The sequence below is a fragment of the Atractosteus spatula genome, chromosome 7 (assembly GCF_055471065.1).
Source record: "Atractosteus spatula isolate fAtrSpa1 chromosome 7, fAtrSpa1.hap1, whole genome shotgun sequence".
In the NCBI taxonomy this organism is placed as follows: domain Eukaryota; kingdom Metazoa; phylum Chordata; class Actinopteri; order Semionotiformes; family Lepisosteidae; genus Atractosteus; species Atractosteus spatula.
This window is the reverse complement of record NC_142712.1, coordinates 39,278,340-39,296,511: the sequence shown is the minus strand read 5'-3', so window position 1 is coordinate 39,296,511 and position 18,172 is coordinate 39,278,340. Positions and strand designations below refer to the sequence as shown.

At 45.5% G+C, this 18,172-nt stretch overlaps 1 protein-coding gene across 7 annotated transcripts in view; it reads left to right on the top strand.

The window, feature by feature from the left end:
* The window catches only part of cry4 (cryptochrome circadian regulator 4), a 43,615-nt gene extending 26,705 nt beyond the window's left edge, over positions 1 to 16,910 (top strand). For 3 of the 7 annotated variants that reach the window (XM_088920270.1, XM_088920265.1, XM_088920269.1), the window contains exons 2-11: positions 5,559 to 6,020; positions 6,479 to 6,595; positions 9,553 to 9,703; positions 10,379 to 10,519; positions 11,064 to 11,234; positions 11,623 to 11,763; positions 12,746 to 12,897; positions 13,253 to 13,350; positions 14,226 to 14,336; positions 15,045 to 16,910. In XM_088920270.1, coding sequence (XP_088776396.1) covers positions 5,608 to 6,020; positions 6,479 to 6,595; positions 9,553 to 9,703; positions 10,379 to 10,519; positions 11,064 to 11,234; positions 11,623 to 11,763; positions 12,746 to 12,897; positions 13,253 to 13,350; positions 14,226 to 14,336; positions 15,045 to 15,244 — 1,695 coding nt within the window. In that variant the 5' untranslated portion in view covers positions 5,559 to 5,607 and the 3' untranslated portion in view covers positions 15,245 to 16,910. Of the gene's footprint in view, positions 1 to 1,932; positions 2,414 to 3,701; positions 3,760 to 5,558; positions 6,021 to 6,478; positions 6,596 to 9,552; positions 9,704 to 10,378; positions 10,520 to 11,063; positions 11,235 to 11,622; positions 11,764 to 12,745; positions 12,898 to 13,252; positions 13,351 to 14,225; positions 14,337 to 15,044 lie in introns of those variants that run through there. The other 4 variants (XM_088920268.1, XM_088920267.1, XM_088920266.1 and 1 more) reach the window with 4 other exon arrangements.
* Positions 16,911 to 18,172: the final 1,262 nt, after the last annotated feature.

Below are 18,172 nucleotides of genomic sequence, written 5' to 3'. Positions count from 1 at the left end.
ATACAAACATCAGAGTGCTTTTGTACTTTTATTTCGGCTCTAAATCATGTGATTTTTTTTCACAAGACTGTTAACGCGAGCGGTATGTGTTCTGCACGGAGATTGTCCTCCTTTTTATGTCCCAGTTTAAAAAAAAACATTTGCTTAACATTTTAAGCTTTCCAATTTGAGGATGGTATCGGACAAATTCGAAGCACAGATAGGTTTGCGCTATGAAAAACACAAGGCGGATTAAATGAATCTAGGATTAATTGAGAGAAAACAGGCAGTCCACCTAGGTTATCATAGTATTCCTTGGTCGTGACACTCGCTGGATTGAACAAAAGCAAAGATAATTATCACAATCTCATAACATTTTCACCAATAATAGTGTTGGTATGAAGACAGCCTCCTTATCTTACCCATAAGAACGTACGAAGTTACAGTACAAACAAGATATGGCTAGTCAGCTCGTCTGTCCTGCTTGTTTGGGGGTCTCATCCAGGTCATTTTTGAGAAAAACTGGAGTTTGGGCTTCAGCAGCATGGCTGGGTAGCCTGTATTACCCTCCTACATCCCTTGGGGCAAGACTTGCCTCTTGTTTTTAGTAGAGGAGTTTTTTTTGCCATATGTACAGTACATGTACCTTTGAATTCTTATTCGCCCTGATCTCTTGGGACATACACAGTACAGCAGACAATGCCACACAACGTAGACAGTACATTACAAACCCCAATAATAAAAACAGAACAGTAGATATGTAGTGGTGAAAACAACATGGTAGACCATGCAAAAAGTGCATAATGCAGACGTGCACTGAGTCTGAGCCATTGCAGTTAGCTGTTAAGGTCCTTGGTTTAAAATGCACGGCCATGTAGTTTCCATTTGCACCCTCTGGTTTGTGTTGAACTATAACCCCGTTCTTTGGTTTTGTGCTCTTCACCCATCTGTCCATTTTCCAACCACATTATCCAGTACAGGCTCGTGGGAGAGCTGGAGCCTATCCCAGCGAGCAGTGGGCACAAGGCTGAATACGCTCTGAACGGGACACAGGTACATCGTAGGTTAGACACAGGTGCACACACTCGCACCAGGGCCGATTTTCCGATAAGCCAGTTACCCTACCAGTATGATTTTGGTCTGTGGGAGGAAACCGGAGCACCCAGAGAAAAGCCCGTCATCCACTCCAGCAATTACACCCTGGACCCTGCACTACGAAGCAGCACTGTGAAGCACCGTGCCACTGTGCTGCCTGTTTATTTTTATGCCCTTGCTGCTTCAGCTGTGTAAAATGAAATACATGAGCACTGGAAAAATGTTTATTGACCTGAGGGGTAATGGAGAAATGTTCCACAGTAAAAACATTGTGACAGGTCTGCATGGGGCGAAACGCAGAGCAGGCCAGTGGAAACAAAACTGCGCAGCTCAGCTGTTGAAAACGTTGTCGGTTCGGCTTCGCAATGGCGCATTTTGAAAAGGGTGTGTATTTCTGTGAGCCGTGGCATCCTTTTCCTGCTTCAAAGGGAGCCCCTGAGAAGAGTTGTTTACCAGACGGTATTAGTCCCGCAAACGCCTTGAACCATCGCATTGCTTTAAGCGTAGGACAGCCCTTCTTGTGAAAATGCAAGTCTTCCCTGTAGTGGGAACTGTACTGACACCCTGCGCCTGTTCGCCATGTTACCAGTGATGTTTGCGTTGCTAAAGACCAGGCAGATCAGCAGGGTAACGCCTGCACTGCAGCCTCTGGGGCATGAATCCCACAGCTCTCTTAATCCTCTGACACTTTTCTCTTGCTGCGCTCTCTTTCCTACTGTCTTGCTAAGTGGTTCTGAGGAGGACAGACAAGGGGGGGGGGGGGGGGGTGTCACGGGAGAGATTTGTTTTCCCATCTAGCTTTCTTCTGAGAGGGTTCCACCCCAAAACAGGGGGATAAGCAGAGGGACACGAGCCAGGGCTATCAGGTTTCTGGCTGTTTGTAGGAGAAGGCACAGGGGGGGAGGCTAAGTCTGAGCGCAGAAGCTTGCAACGTGACTCACTGGGAACCTGCCTGGCTCCCGGGCTGTTACCAAGATCCCCACGCCACACTGCTCCAACTGCCGAACCCTCGCTCGCTGTGTGAGAACTGGGGAGAAAAGGAACAGATATTATAAGCTGCTGTTGCTGGTATGAGAGTTTCTTCTAAGAAAAGAGCGCATCTGTATCCTATTAAGAACAGATGAGAAGGTGTTTTTTGAACGCTGACTTTGTCAGTGGAGGGGGCGATCTATGAACTTTTAAGAACGTAGAAGGAAAGAAAAGGGAGTTTAGATTCATTCCTTCCAAGGCTGCAGGAAGAAATGTCAGTAGGACTGAAGGAGCGGTGACTGTCTTGAAGCCGGTGTCAGAATGTGAGTACGACGCAGGTGATGATGACAGCTCGCGCTAAAAAAAAAGAGTAAGCTTCTTTTCGTCGCCGTTATGTCCTCCTCGGTCGTTTGTTTTGAGCTAAAAATAAGGCGCCGGGCTATTTTTACTCTCTGCGTGATGATTCGGTTTATGCCTGAGAGAATCCGAGCGGCGCGGGAGGAACAAAGTAAAATGGGAGAATCGTGCAGAGACGCGCCGGCGCTCGCTCGCTCGCCGCTAGTGGGAGCGAAACTGACCTACTTTCTTACTTTACAGGTTTGACCTACTTCTGTTATTGTCACGTTTACCTACAATCTCCCATTCTTCGCTTTGTCTCCTGCCCAGTGCCTAATATAGAATTGTACTGAAGAATTGAAAATCGTGGTGCTTTTTTTTTCAGAATTTAAAAGCAGGTGAAATTATAGATAAACCAAAGGTGATCCGTAGACCCTCTAATAACGAAATCTGAATTTTCAAGAAATGGTTATACCCAGGTGCAGAAATGGTCTGCTGATCCCCCCCGTATTAAATATTAAGATCCAGCAGAGTTTTTCTTTGTGAATTGCTTGCTAATTACTCTGTATTGACAACGCCTTTACTACTAAAAACGACTCTATATAGTTGATACAGTTGTGAACCAAGGAAAAACTAATTTGAAACATGGCAAATCTCGAAATATGAATTGCCCTTGGGGTTAGAAAGGTGTAGGTGTTTGGGGAAGGGGGAAAATGGGCGGGTAAGTGTTATGACTGACAGGGTAGTTAGCAAACCATGTGTGTCAGAGGGTTCGAGCACTTAGGTGCTCATCCAGTGGGTGATGTATTGGAGTCCCTCCTTCCCCACCCTCACTGCCTGGAGTAGGCGAACCCAGCGAACCTTCGTGTGATTGACAGATCTCCGTCCGGATTTGAACCAATAGCATTTTAATCTTGATGCCTGGGGGGCGAAGTGGAAGTTGTTGACCAATCATTGCGTTTGCACTGTTAGTGGTGTTTCTTGTTTTTCCTGGGAGGGGGTCTCGGGAGTGAAAAGCATTTTCATCTCCGCTCAGACTTTGATTCAGAAAAAGTATTTAATGTCGGTGTCCTTTGGTGTACCCTGACAGCATATTGACGTCGGCTTTGAAAGGGGATGCTTAGAATTGCATGGGGAACTGCCTTGCTGTTTCTCCCCCACCACGCACCGATCGTCCTTGGAATTGCAGTGGCGATTGTCAGCATCCATTTACTAATTCAGCACTTGGCGAAGGAATGGGCTCACCCAGCTGAAGAGCCATTCGCCGGCAGGAGGAGGCATCAACTTGCGTTTCTTCTCTCTCTCGTCTCTATACCCGACAGTTTTCGGCGCTATCCACGGGGTACAGGCGAAATCTCCGCCAACTGCACCCGATCTCCAGTGAGTCACGCACATCTGCGGACAAACGGTGTTTAACCTGGGTTACAAATCCGGTTGCGAGCATTTTTTTTTAGCACTATGCATGCACGGTCTATGGTGCGATAACTCGACCCAGGCAGTTCCTACCCGAGTATCCTTGTTGTTTAATTTAGAATGCAGCTGTAGATTAGCTACACTTCGGAAGGCGGTAGTGGAGAAGTAGCCATTAGTAGTGAATCGTGGGGTCAGGATCTTTGTCTCAAGAGAAGGTCTTAAGTAAACCTTTTGTTGTAACCCAGTTTTTTCCGAGTTAAAAAGGTTATCTAGTTTCCCCTTTATTGCTGTCAGCAGTAGTACAGGGAGAAACGGGGGTCATGGCTGTGAAGTACTGCAATTTGCTTTTTTGATTAAGGGGTTAATGAGTGTTTTCGAGTCTGTGCACCTCGTTGCGATGGCGAGGGAGACTGGTGGGTCAATTTTGTTTTGCGTTTTAGTACTGTCCTCATATTTACTGAGTAAGGTATAGCATGACGCATCTTCAAAATGTAAACCGGAAAAAAAAACAAAATCTTGTTTTCATAGCGGGGCTCCAGCACTCGAGTGCGTCCGTATAGCACAATTCACTGCTGTCTAAAACGTGTCCGCCCTGTTTAAAAGGTTATACGTCAGTTGCTATTACAGGTGCACTGGTGTAATTGGGCGCTGTTGTGTGCGTGTATAGTTCAGGATTAAGAGTGTGTACCTGGCGTGGCGTGTAGTTCACGGGTTTGCAGAAGAAACGAGGAGCGTCATTGTCGCGCAAGTTTTCGTTTCGTCGGGTCTATCGTGCGACCAGGGGCAATGAGGAGTGACATTGGTTTTTGACCTGAGCGATATCGGTGTGCATGTTTTTTTTGTGTTGCAGTCCATTCGCGTTATCCATGCCGTATGGATTCTGAAATCCCAGTTTGAGCACGTATTGCCTTCAGCCCTCACTCCCCGCACACACAGTCTTCAAGACCTACTGTAAGTCTCCCTAATGTGAGCCACTGACCTACCAGCACGCTTTAGGCTCTGAGTCAGCTGGCAGGGTCGGAGAACTCTAAAGCCCTTCTGATCTGCCCGTGCTGAGGTGAGCCCAGAGCTTAGCGTAGAGCAAGGGGCTTTGTCACACATTCCCGCGGCACATGGGACGCTCTCGGCCTCAAGATCGTGCTCTGGATCGCCCACACGTACGGCAGATCAGAGTCTCTCAAACGGAGTGCCGTGCCTTCCTGGCTGACACTGCTGGCCTGTTGTTCCCATCCTGGTCGAGGGTTTAGCTCCTTGCATGTCCTGAAGTTTGTTTCTTTGGGAAGAAGTAGGACTTTGGAGTGCTTGGTCTTGGATTCAATGATTAAGACAAGGACGAATTCTATGAAGCATGATCCTAAATTGTTACCTGAGTGCTGTAGAAAAAATGTAGGAACATTATTTTGGGGATATCTTTCAAATATGTTCCACATGTCATGTTGTAAGGAGTATGTGGGATTTTAGTATATCTTAGTACTCAGCAGTGGTTATAATTTTTCATACAAAACTGATTATGATCAGTGATCATGCTGAACTTTACTAACTTGCTTTGTGCCAAAGCAGCTGTATTATGGAGTAAGTAATAGGTTTATTCCATGCTGAAAAAAAGAAGAAAGAGAACACAACATTTCGGCCGTGGAGCCTTCTTCAGGTTTATTATGGAGTGCCAGTTTTTAAGATTATTAGTGCTTTTTATTTCTATTTATCATTAATGTCAATCATTCACAGGCGCTCACTGGCTCCGCCCCTCTCTCTCTCCTGTCCTATAGCATCTGGCTGCACTGGGCTGCACTGGGGTGGGGTCAGGGTGACATCATAATGACTCACAGGACCATCCACCTCTTCCGGAAGGGCCTGCGTCTCCATGACAACCCCACGCTGCTGGGGGCCCTGGAGTCCTCGGCGGTGCTGTACCCTGTGTTCATCCTGGACCGCGCATTCATGGAAGAGGCGATGGCGTGCGGCGTCCTGCGCTGGCGCTTCATCCTGCAGAGCCTGCAGGACCTGCAGCGCAGCCTGGCCGCCTTGGGCTCGCGGCTGTACGTGGTGCAGGGCCGCTACGATCAGGTTCTGCGGGAGAAGGTCCATCAGTGGGGCATCACCCAGGTCACCTTCGACACCGAGGTGGAACCCTTTTTTACCCGCCTGGACGACGACATCCGAGCTCTGGGCCAGGAGATGGGCTTCAGTGTCCAGTCCTGTGTGGCACATACCCTCTACGATGTCCGGAGGTATGGACCTTCGTATCTGGTTGATTGCTGTGCTGTAAATCACCATGCACAGCTCTAGGCCTTCGTTTCCTGAACAAGTGCGTGAGCGCGCGGATGTTGTTGGATTTCCTCAGCTTCTGGTGGCTGCTTTGTTCCTTGTCCGTTACCTTGTTTCATGGAGTTGGTACTAATGGGTTAATGAATTCACAGCCATCCATGCATTGCAACAGATCATGCACTGCAGCCCATTTAATGCTTTTTATTGCAGCCCATTTTTCTTATTCGTATGTCAGCGAGGAGCACAGCAGTAGTATTTAAATCTCATTGCGTCTTGAAAGCATTCCGTAGGCATCAGCCTTTGCTGTGGTCTTGCGTGAAAGACGGGAACTCCTGAGAGGGTTGAAACCGGCGGCGCTCGTGGTGTAGGTGTTTCTTTCAGGTTTTGCGATTTTGTTCCCACTTGTTTTACTTCCATCTAGGATCATCAGAGCAAATGGAGGGGAGGCTCCTTTGACGTACAAGAAGTTTCTGCATGTGCTCGCCCTCCTGGGAGCCCCCGAGACGCCCGCACGGAGGATCACACGCGAGGACTTTCGGTAAGGCCAGGGCAGCCAAATGCTGTCCCAGCGTTTAGCCGTCGGCCTGTCGGAAGAACAGCGGTTGCAGGCAGGGCTGGTTCTGATTTAGCTCTCTGAAGTAGCGGAGGTTTGAGAAGTAAACGGCCAAGGCCTCCAAATGCAAGCCATATCGTCCCCCTTTAGTCCTTTCTAACTCTTCATTTTAGAGCAGTGGGAACACATTTTTATGCCGTAACTCCTATTTTACGTTTAGCTTTATTAGCAAGTATCTTCCTGTTCAGAGTGAAAGAGCTTCGGGTTTTTGGTGATTTTGTTGCGGAGCGTGTTGGAAGTCAGTCATAAGTGAAACGGGAAGGTAAGAGAGTGTTTTTGTAACCTGGGAAAGAAAGCTACGAGTGAACAGATGTGGCTTTAGGTTTGCAAGCTGCTTATATTGGGTAAACAGCAGACGTGTGTGTGTGTGTGCGCGTACGTACAGGAATTCTTTTCTTGGACTGCCGCAGAGCTCCTGTGGTCGGAGACGGGGAGATCAGGAAACCCTGAAGTGTGCTGCAGAAGCCCAGTCATTTAATCAAAACTGGGCACAGCGGGGGGGATCGAAGGTGGTCTGGGAAAGTCCAGCTCAGCTTCATAGCAGCAGGCTTGCTGGCACTCGCAGCTTCCTGCGAGTGCAGCCAGGGAGACCCACTTTCTCACGCAAGCTCTTCAAAACCGCAAGGAGAAGGGGGAACGTGGCAAAACACCGCAGGCCATCTTCTTGCTCAGAGGTTGGATTATCAAAAGTGCGGGTTTTTTTTTTTGGACTGTTTTGTGGCCATCTGCATATATCGGCTCTTTATATGCCATGTGTATGTTGCCAAAGCCCCCTCGTAGCTGAAAAGAAGGTCGTGGAAATTGAAAACAAATGAGCAATGTATGAACTTCACCATGTGCTTTTGCTGCTGCTGAGGTTCCAGTAAGCATTTGCCTGCCTGCTGTGTACGCAGATGCTTACTGGAGCCACAATACAACAATTCTGTACTGTCATTTGACCTGTAATTCAATTTATTTTTATTTAGCTGATGCTGTAGTCCCAAGAGAGTTTCTTAGCATCTTTGTTAGCCTCTAACCCTTAGAAGGAAAATGAAAAGGAAATTGTTAATGTAATTTGGAAGGCGTAAATATGATTTTGCACCTCACAATAGCCTAGTTCTCAATGTTTCTAAGGGTTAGTTAGGAAAAATAGCACCATGTACAAATAAAAAGTTTAAAATGCAGTACCTAACATCGTTGTACACTAAGTCAGTTTGGTACTTGCTCAAGTTTCTATTTTGCTGTGCACAGGGCGATAAGAGGGGGATATAAGGAGACAGGAGGGACTGGACATGGGTCAGATCAGGGCAATGAAGAAGCAGCAGGACCAGAAATTGGATGCATGCAGACAGGTGTGTGTGTGTGTGTGTGTGTGTGTGTGTGTGTGTGTGTGGAGCTTGTGGTCATACTCCAGGATGAACTGCCCCACTGTGCCTTGCTAGTGAACGTCAAAACTGCAGTTACCGGTTCCTTGCATACTGAGAATGGTCGTGCTGTCTTTTCTCCAAGCTCTAAAGAAATGCCTGACCAGCACTGGGCTGCTTTTTTTGAGACTCTGGGTACTTCTGAAAGCAGTGTGAACTCAGGATCTGACCCCACTTGCCACAGCTGTGCCCAAACCGCACAGTTGGCGAACTCTTTGAGGTTGTGCTCTGAAAAGCTGTTAAGGAGGAGTAGTGGTGAACTCCAGGATAATAGGCTACCAACTACCAAACCGTCTAAATGAGCCGAATGGTCTCCTCTTGTTTGTAACCTTTGTTATGTTTGTTTTAATGTCACTCTAAGAGGCTCACTTCACACTGAGCCATCTTTGTCGTACTTAACTCTCACAGCCGTGCCAGTAAGGATTTGTACGTACAGGGCCTGGTGCTCCTAAATTGGTGGATGATTTACCCATGGATAAGTATATTGTCAGTCCACTGGATGGCATACTTCATTTTTAGAGAGTATGACTTTGGGGAATAAAATGTAGTTTGAAATGACCATAGATCCTGTCATATGCATTAGTAAATCATTTGCCATGTGGAGAAAATTAGCGCCATGATCTGTATCTACATTGACTGGCCTGCAGAGCTGCCACACACAGTATGTAGTAAGTAGCAGCATGTTACGTGGTCCATTCTGCTGGTATGTTCCTTGTCTGCTTATAATAATGAACATGGGCTCTTCACACCTGCAGTGAATGGATTTCACTGTGTAAATAACACTGAAAAGGGCACTTTAATCATTGTAGGTTTGTACTGCTTGTTCTGATCAAAGAGAGGATGTAGAGGATGTCTCTGAAAGAGCGGGGCTTTTATTTATTTTATTTTTTTATTGAATCTTTTTCCGAAGGGCTCCAGATCAAAGCCATCTCTGCCCCCCCCCCCCCCCCCCCCCACCCCCCACCGGTCAGTGCCTTACAGGCTGTTTTCTCTGCTGGGTCTGTGTCTAAGCTCTGCCTCACAGTGCAGGTTTAAGCAGTAAGGAGGGCAGGTCTGCAGGGTGCAGCCTCAGAGCATTCCTGGATGGTAGGAGTGTGGCTCAAATAAAGCATCTGTTCGATGCTGGATCAGGAACACAGGGACTTCTGTGTTTTATCAGTTCGGATGCTTTTCTTTCCCTACCTGTGTGCTGCCCTCGATGGCTGTTCAAATGTGAAAAGCAGAACAGTTTTATATTCAAGATTGATACTTCAAGCTATTCTGCATTGTTAAGACATATTAGTTGAACTTAAATTGTTTATTTTAACTAACAGGTATGTTTAGAACTATGTTAGTATTCATTTTGTTCCTTTTTGTATATATAGCAATTGAAGTGGATTACTGATAGGTACATTAGGATAATGTACTAATACAACAGTCCTGGCTTGGACCTGGAAGAAAGCTTGAGAGTTAGTGACCATATTTGTTACTTTTCATCAGTAAGTGCAGGACCCCCACAGAAGAAGAGAGCGCGGAGAAATACAGAGTGCCTAGCCTGGAGGATCTTGGGATAGCGGTAGAGTCCGAGGCCCTGTGGGTTGGTGGGGAGACAGAAGGTCTGCAGCGACTGGAGCAGCACATGCAAAACCAGGTACACTGGATTGACAAAGGCAGGGGCTCTTACCCTGCCACTTAGTGGGAAAGTATACAGGGGAAAACATCTGACATTGTGGTTTTAAAAACCTGAAGGCTATCAGAAATACTGATATTTACACTTAAATCCTCCTCCGGGCATTCTGTTTTATGTCTTAAACTGAACTGTTTAAATACCCATACGAGTATATTGGCATGTTGTTTAAAATGAGTACCTTGTGTGTGAAATAGTCATCCTTGTGTTAGATGCTTTTTGAGGAGTCTTCCATTTCTATCCTAAAAGTTGAAATGAATACATCATGTAGTTAACTGTACGAATCCTAAAAGTTGCAGAATGGGTTGCAAAATCATTGAGGGAGAAATAAACTTGTGTTCATTGCTATTTATTAAATGATGTGTTATCCTGGAGAGACTGATGTATACATTTTGTTGGTTTGCATGCAGTGTTGGCACAACCTGCATTGAATGCTGATGCATTTTATTATTTATGCAAACATAAAACATGAGTACTCTGCAAATGTTATGGGGGCTAATGTAATAACTACATTGTACAACGTGCAATATTTGTCATCAGACGCTCTTTTATGTATATGTTCCAGCAAGTAATGGTTGTGGTGCTGATGTTAGTGTCTGGAAGAGGATATAATCTAGATTTTCACACTGTCTGTTTCAGGGATGGATAGAGAATTTCACCAAACCTCGGACAATCCCGAATTCCCTGTTGCCGAGCACAACTGGGCTCAGTCCATACTTCAGCCTTGGCTGTCTGTCCGTCCGCATGTTCTACCACAGATTGTCTCATATTTATGCGCAGGTGAGGAGGAATGCGATCCCAGTTCATTTCAGCGTGTGCAGCTGAGCACACATCGCAGTGATTCCCCCAGGGTCGAAATGCTTTGTGTTCCTTCTGGAATCAGTTTAAGTGTGTTAAGTGTGAAAGTGTTAAGTGTTATGGACTCAAGAGGTAGAAATGGTTCAGGCAATTAAGAGAGAGTAACCGCTGTAGCATTCTTCGCAAATAGCTAGTCCATTATAGTACAGTATAAATTATCCGTCTTTACAAAATAGTTAGCAATCAGCAAACCTAAATATTATCTCCCTTAAATAACTGCCTTACTGAATTTTGTATTCAGTGATAATTGCAACCTGCTTACCTTTACTACCATTAGAGCTCTGAGAATCCTTCTCTCCCTCTTGAAAGAGTTATATTATTATGGTGTATTAAAATCAAGCTTCCTGCAATAATGAATATCAGCTGTGCAAGTAAACCCAAGCCGTATTGAATATCTTTAACTCAGCGTTTTGTAATGCGAATCAAACTAATTGTCAAGTCTTTGCGTCTTTTCAATCCCTTCCAGTCCAAGAACCACTCCCTGCCGCCAGTGTCGCTGCAGGGCCAGGTTCTGTGGAGGGAGTTCTTCTACACTGTGGCTGCAGCCACCCCCAACTTCACCAGGATGGCCGGGAATCCCATCTGCCTGCAGATAGACTGGTACAAGGACCAGGAGGCCCTGGACAGATGGAAGACAGTAAGCTCAAGCGTGGGCTGCTCTGATGGATCAGGGGCCCTTGGCCTGTGCCTTTCTGACTGGAGGACCTCGTTTCAGTGAATTGCTTTCAATGAGGGGCCTCCACTTCAACAATTAAACTCAATTATGCAGCAAATATGGTTAGTGGGAAAGTACTGAAATGCTACCTGCAGATGCCCAGATCCACGTCTGGCAAGCCCAACAAAGATCAACTTTGTGAGTGATTGCCTTTATAAACTACAAGTCCTGTAGGTGAAACATTTGTTCCTGGGGAGCCCCTGGACGTTCTCCTAGGGTTCCCCTGACCCGTGGCTGGGAAAGGCTATGAGATGTTTATGTGCTCTTTGTGGTGAAGAGCTGATCCAGTTTGTGTCTGTGCTCCCCACAGGCCCGGACCGGTTTCCCCTGGATCGACGCCATCATGACCCAGCTCAGGCAGGAGGGCTGGATCCACCACCTGGCCCGGCATGCTGTGGCCTGCTTCCTGACCCGGGGGGACCTGTGGATCAGCTGGGAGGAGGGCATGAAGGTACTGGCTGGACTGTAGAGTGGGAATGGGGAAACCTCATTTCAGTAGTAGACCCTATATATACACGTACATTCAGAATGAACAGTGAAACTCAACCAGAGGGCATAAGAAGATGTTGTGGAAGTGAATTTAAAAACGAGAATAGGAGGCACTCCTTTACGCAAAGGGCTGTGGGAGTCTGAAACAAGCTACCTAGCCATGTGGTTGAAACTCGTGCCCTGGTTTCTTTCAAGGAACGACTCAATGAGATCCTTGAATTAATAAGCTTACTACCATATGGACCAGATAACTTGAAGGGCTTGTAACTTTTATGTTGTACTACACCACTGGCCAAATTTACATTGCAGGCTGCCAGAGGTTAATTCTGGCTCTGAAGGGTTAAACTAAGTAAGCTAGACATTGAACCATAATTGCTTCAGCCATCAAGGTTTATTAATCATACCTTATTTCTGTGCTTTGCGCTATGATGGAACACAGCTGGAAGAGTAAAATACAACCTGAACTGTAGCAAAGGAGGGAAGAGGTTCACAGCGTGGGTGTGATGGTTCAATTAACTGTCTGTGGTGTATGTTGGAAGCTTTTTCTAAGGTTTAGCTCTGGCATTTTATAGATTTGCTTATTTTAATAGCTTTTATGAATTATGACATTAGAAACTTAATATAATGGATTAAATGGCAGGGTAAAGTCTTAAAGCAGATCGTAGCACAAAATTTCAGTGTAGGTAAGATTTTAAAGATTATGGAGCAGATATGAAAAGGATGGGTTTATAAGTTCAGCTAAGTAAATTGGTGAAATTCAGCTTTGTGATAACAGATGGATCAGGCCACCTTTAAGGGGTTAACCAAGCCTGTTGGACCTGCAGGGCCAGGCTGTGATGGTATACATTTTTAAATACAGGGCCTGATTTCCTGTTTGAGGGTTGAATTCTGAAGACGTAGTTCCATCTGTCCCAGGCTTTCCTCACTGTGCTCCTGGTTGTCAGGTGTTTGAAGAGCACCTGCTGGACGCCGACTACAGTGTGAATGCAGGGAACTGGATGTGGCTCTCAGCCAGCGCCTTCTTCCACCAGTACACCCGGATCTTCTGTCCGGTCCGTTTCGGCAGGAGGACCGACCCCGAGGGGCACTATCTCAGGTGGGTCTGGAAAGGTATCGGGGATTCAGGAGAAACAGGGTTCACAGGGGGCAAGCATGCACAGAGGTCACAGCTGTACATTACTCACCTCTGTCCCCCAGGATCCATCCTCACAGAGCTTTAGAGCTGGTAAAGATGCACAGGCCTTTTTTGCTTCCATTTTTTTCTATGACGTATGCTGTCAGGTAATAGGGACAGCTTATTACCATTCTAATTAAAAGGTGAAATAAAAGCAAAATGAGTTACTTGAAAAATAAGGTACATTTATCTACAGCCTGTCCTCCTGAGTGTCCTTGTCTCCTGTGCGTGTCTGAAGTGAACGATGGTGCATCTTTTCCTTTTCCTTTTCTTATAGGAAGTACCTGCCCGTGCTGAAGAACTTCCCTTCGCAGTACATCTATGAGCCCTGGACTGCCCCTCAGCAAGTGCAGCTGGAGGCTGGCTGCATCATCGGTAGGCCTGCTTTCATGGTCTCAAATGGATTTCTTGTTCATTTGACATCCTTTTCCTGAACTGTAAAAATGTACATTGAAAAGATTTGAGTGACGTGTTAGCTTTGCATACTGCATAACATGTTGCGTTTGAAATCTATAGGTTAGCTATAACATGATCCAGAATACTGCATCCTCAAAACAGGACAGTTGAAAGTAAGAGCACAGTTAACAACACTGCCTTCTTTTGGCAGATAAAGATATAGCATCCCATTCTTTGCAAGAAACCCCAAAGTAATGAAGTATTTTATCCAGAAGGGGAATTAGGAACATAAAGCTTATAAACCAGAGGATCTCATTTAGCTCATGTAGCCTATTGGGCTGTTAGGTGTTAATTTTAGAACTTTGAGTGAAGAAAGGATGCTGTGTGTACTCTCCTTGGCTTGATTTTTCTTTTCTTTTTCTTGCTTAAGACTTAGACCTTTCTTGCTTGAGACCTAGCAGCTCCAGGTACTCTTAGATGGAGAGAATGTCGCCAGCCTTCTCCAACCTTTAGTTAATAATAGATACACTGTAACGTTCAAGGTGTAGCATCTCAATAAAAATGAAAGCAAGAGACTAGTAGGCACAATGGACTGCAGCAGAATGGGATAGTGAGATTTAAAGTTCTGATAGGGCTTAAAAAAAGGCAAAGGAGCTTTTCAGTATTTTGGGGGAAAAACAAATCAAACAAAGATGGCAAATCTCCCCTTGATCTGTAAGTTAGAAGTCTGCTGATAGACAGGGATCCTTGGTTGAACCCTGAACGTCTTGCAGCCCGTCTGCTGTGGTTTTGCCTTTGAGGGAAGAGTGACCCAATGTTGGTCCTGACGCAGTGGCTTGCCTCCGATCCTCCAGGTAAGGACTATCCTCTGCCCATGGTGAACCACAGGGAGGTGAGCGAGAGCAACCTAGCGCTGATGCGAGAAGTGCGCCGCGAGCAGGAGAAAACCGCACAACTCACCAGAGGTCAGTCGAGCTCGGGACGCATGTGAGCACCAGCAACAAGTAATGCATGGCCAGTCACCATGGCAGCGCCCCCGAATGATCATTGCATTTGCTGTTGTGTTGTGCTCAGGAGTAAAAAAGAATACGCTCATCCCTGTCATAATATTTCAACATTAACTGCCACCACTCCAGAACCTTATTCATATTAACAGTATTGACTGTTTGAGTGGTGTAGCTCAGTTTTAATAAACAATATAGACATGTTGAGGAGATCAGAGAAGAGCCTGTTGTTGAGGCCATACTGAAGTCAGACTCCTCCCTGCATTTCAGTCCCTTCCCAAAAGCTATTCCCCTCTCGGTCTTTAACTACTCCAGTCAAAAATGTTATGAGGAAAGGTTAGTCATGATAATAGTTCGTTTTTTACTCTTGAGTAAATGGCAAAAAAGAGGAGGGGTTTTTAGGGCAGACTGGAGGTAGGTGCAGACAGGAAATGTATATTTTTTAATAGTATTTTTTATTGAGCTCCAACCTGATTAGGCAAACATTTGAATAAGTAAAACCAGTCGTATGAATATGCAATGTTTTGGCTGTAGTTGAGCACTTCGGGCTCTAACACTTGGCAGTAGTGTATCTGTCTTCGCCCTCAGTCTGTCGCACCCTTGTGCTTGGAGGCCTTTTACTTTGCGACGTCGCCACTGCCGATCCTCACTGGGCCACCTCCCTTTCAGATACGGCAGACGACCCCATGGAGGTCGGAAAGAAGCGGGCTTGCCAGAGGGAGGCGGAGACGGACCGGTCGGATGCCTTCCTGGAGAAACCGGAGAGAGCCAAGCGTTTCGGCCATGCTGAGGGCGAGGCCAAGGCCCTGGCCTGCAACTGGCCAAGCGAGACCCTCAGGCTGCCAGCCCTGGGCAGGGAGGTCATGTGATCACAGGGGCACCTGCCAGTCCGCTGGGGGCGGGGGTCCTGTGTGCACAAGGGATGGACCCCCCCCTCCCCAAGACTTCAGGACCTCACATGCTCCTTGAGTCATCCTGCCACTGTGAATCTTCCCATCAGGCAAGGGGGAAGGAGGACAGAAAGAGCGGAGTAGGCAGTCATTATAAACTGTGCACTTTGCCCTTTTCATAATCCAGAAGTTGAGAATTGGAAGACTTAAAAATGGGTGTTCAACCTGGAGAAGGATGTTGTAAGATGCAAGGGTGCCTGGCGCAAAGTGAGGTCACATTCTCATGTACGTGAGCATGGATTAGCTTCCCTCAAGGTCTCGTCTTCTTTGGTGTAAACCCTTTTGGTACACACATACATGTCTATTAATTGTATATACTGATGCACAAAAGAAATGCAACACTCAGGTTTAATGGATTCAACCAGTTATGGAATGGATCAAATATTTTACCAAAACCAATCTTACTATGGGAATAAGCGCAGGTCAATTTTCAACATGAAATGTGACACAATGTCAAAATGAAAACATTCCAGAGTTGGTATAGGGTATAATCTCCCTGGAAATAGAAACAGTCCTGGTAGCATTAGTGCACGGATGTAAGCAGGCTCCGGACACACTGATGTGGGATCTTCCACCTCTTCCTGTGCAGCAACAGTCAAGTTGGCAAAGGATGGCTGGTTGCAGTAGGTGTGAAGACTACAACAGCCAGCAGAATTCTTGCCATGACCTTTGTTGTCTTCTATCTGTTCTGTTAAGGGTAAAATGGTATACAGGGGAAATAAAATACTATACTTTCTCTTGCCACCTCAGCTGTTCTCTGGCCCACAAGAAACAAAGTACATTGTTAGCTCTAAATGTTAAACATTGAATGGGCTCCCATGCAGGCAGTGACGCAGTAATTCTGGCAGAGTTACAATCAAGTCCGTTCTGTCAGGCATCTGCTCTAAACAAGCAGCTTTCAATTCAAGTTTGTCCCATGCACATTCATTTTCTCAGCTTAGAGGAAGTGCAACAGAAACTATGCAGCAGTTTTTCAAGTTTTCAGATGTTCTTTATTTGCAGAACAGGTGATGTGTACCACCTGTACAGAGGTCCCTGTACACCAGCAGACTCAGGAAGGTGGCAACAGGACACGGACATTCACCAAGGCAAAACAAAATGCTTCCACTTACAGCAGCTGTGCTAAAAAATGCCCACCTTTAAAAAATAATGAGATCTACGCAACCAGAGTCTCCAGGCCTGGTTCTGGAGTGCCCCAATCCAGGTAGTCTCCTACGTCACCTGAGATGAAATCAATCTTTAACATATCAAAACCAAACAGGTAATCTGTTCAATTAAGAGAACACTGGTCCTTGAAGGCCGACATGTTCTTCTCTAAGTCCTAAATTTTCTTTTATGAAATCGCCTTCTTAATTGAAAACAATGGACTTGTTCTATATCTTCAGAAATTGGTGATTTAATAGTGACATACAGAACCTGTTGGACTGGGGGCTTTCCATATCCAGGGCTGCCATTGAGGTTGTGTGATATCCTCATGGCTGATGGCTGGAGTCTTTCTGTAAATTGGCCATTTTTTCCATATTCAGTGTTTTTGTTATTGATAAGCTTTTGTACATTCTTGAATTACACTAATAAAATATATCAATTAAATTGCCATGTTTTCCTTGGATGCTCAGAAAGGAATGCATATTACATACAATACAAGACCCATTGTCACGAATGTAGTCCATCCTGTGTTGGTCATTGGTTCTGGCATTGGACCAGTAATGAGAAGGTTGTGGGTTCAACTCCCACCTGAGACATTGCTGTTGTAACCCTTGAGCAAGGTACTTCACCTAAAATAACAGTAAAATACCCAGCTTTATAAAGGGGTGCAAATGTTAATTGTTTTGAATAAAAATGTAAGATAAATTCATTTCCATCTGGGTTTACAAAACTAAGCTCTTGCATTTCTATAGATGTTTTCAAAATGAAGCTCATAGGTCACAAGGCTCGACAGCCATACTGCATTTAATATAGAGTAAAATGTCGTGTCTGAAACCATTATCTTGACTATGAAAAATGTAAGGAACACTACTTTGGCAAAGTTTCTCCATCAAAAAAATGAAAATTAAAAGCAAATCAAATTTAATCTAGTACAAGCTGACATTTAATGCAGTTTAGCTTTGAACTTTGAACTTTATTCCTATATGTAACTGGTACATGTAATGGTATAATGAAATTCTTACTTGCAGAAAGTCTCTTGATTGTTAAAAAAGTGTAAAACACAAAGTGCAGACAATATCCAAACAAACAGTAGACAATGTACAAATAAACAGTTCGAACGTAAACAATGCAGACATGTAAACACTGACTGCAGATGTGCAATAAATAAAATTATAATAAGGTTGATGGTGTAGGTGTGGTCCAAAGGGCATGGCCAAATCTGTTTGCCAACCGCACTGCTTGTACTGCTTGTGGGTAGAGGCTATTTAAGAATCTGGTAGTAAGTGTCCGTATGCTCTTATATCTCTTGCCTGAGGGCAGTCGGGTGAAGAGCTCTGCCCGGGATGGTGACTGTCCTCTGTGATGGCCAGAATTCTACCACAGCAGCGGTCCTCTTAGAGCCGTTTAATTTCTGTGAGATCACAGCCGATGATCTTCTGGGCCACATTTACTGTTCTCTGCAGTGCCTTTCTCTCTCGAGAAGAGGTGTTGCCGTACCACACGGTGATGCTGCTGGTGAGGACACTCTCGATGGTGCAGCGGTAGAAGTTCACCAACACAGGTACTGGCATCCCCCATCGCTTGAGGCACCTCATGAAATAAAGGCGCTGCTGAGCCTTCTTCAAGATCATGTCTGTGTTCACAGTCCAGGTTAGTTCATTAGAAATGTGGATTCCCAAAAACCTAAAGCTGGTGACTGTT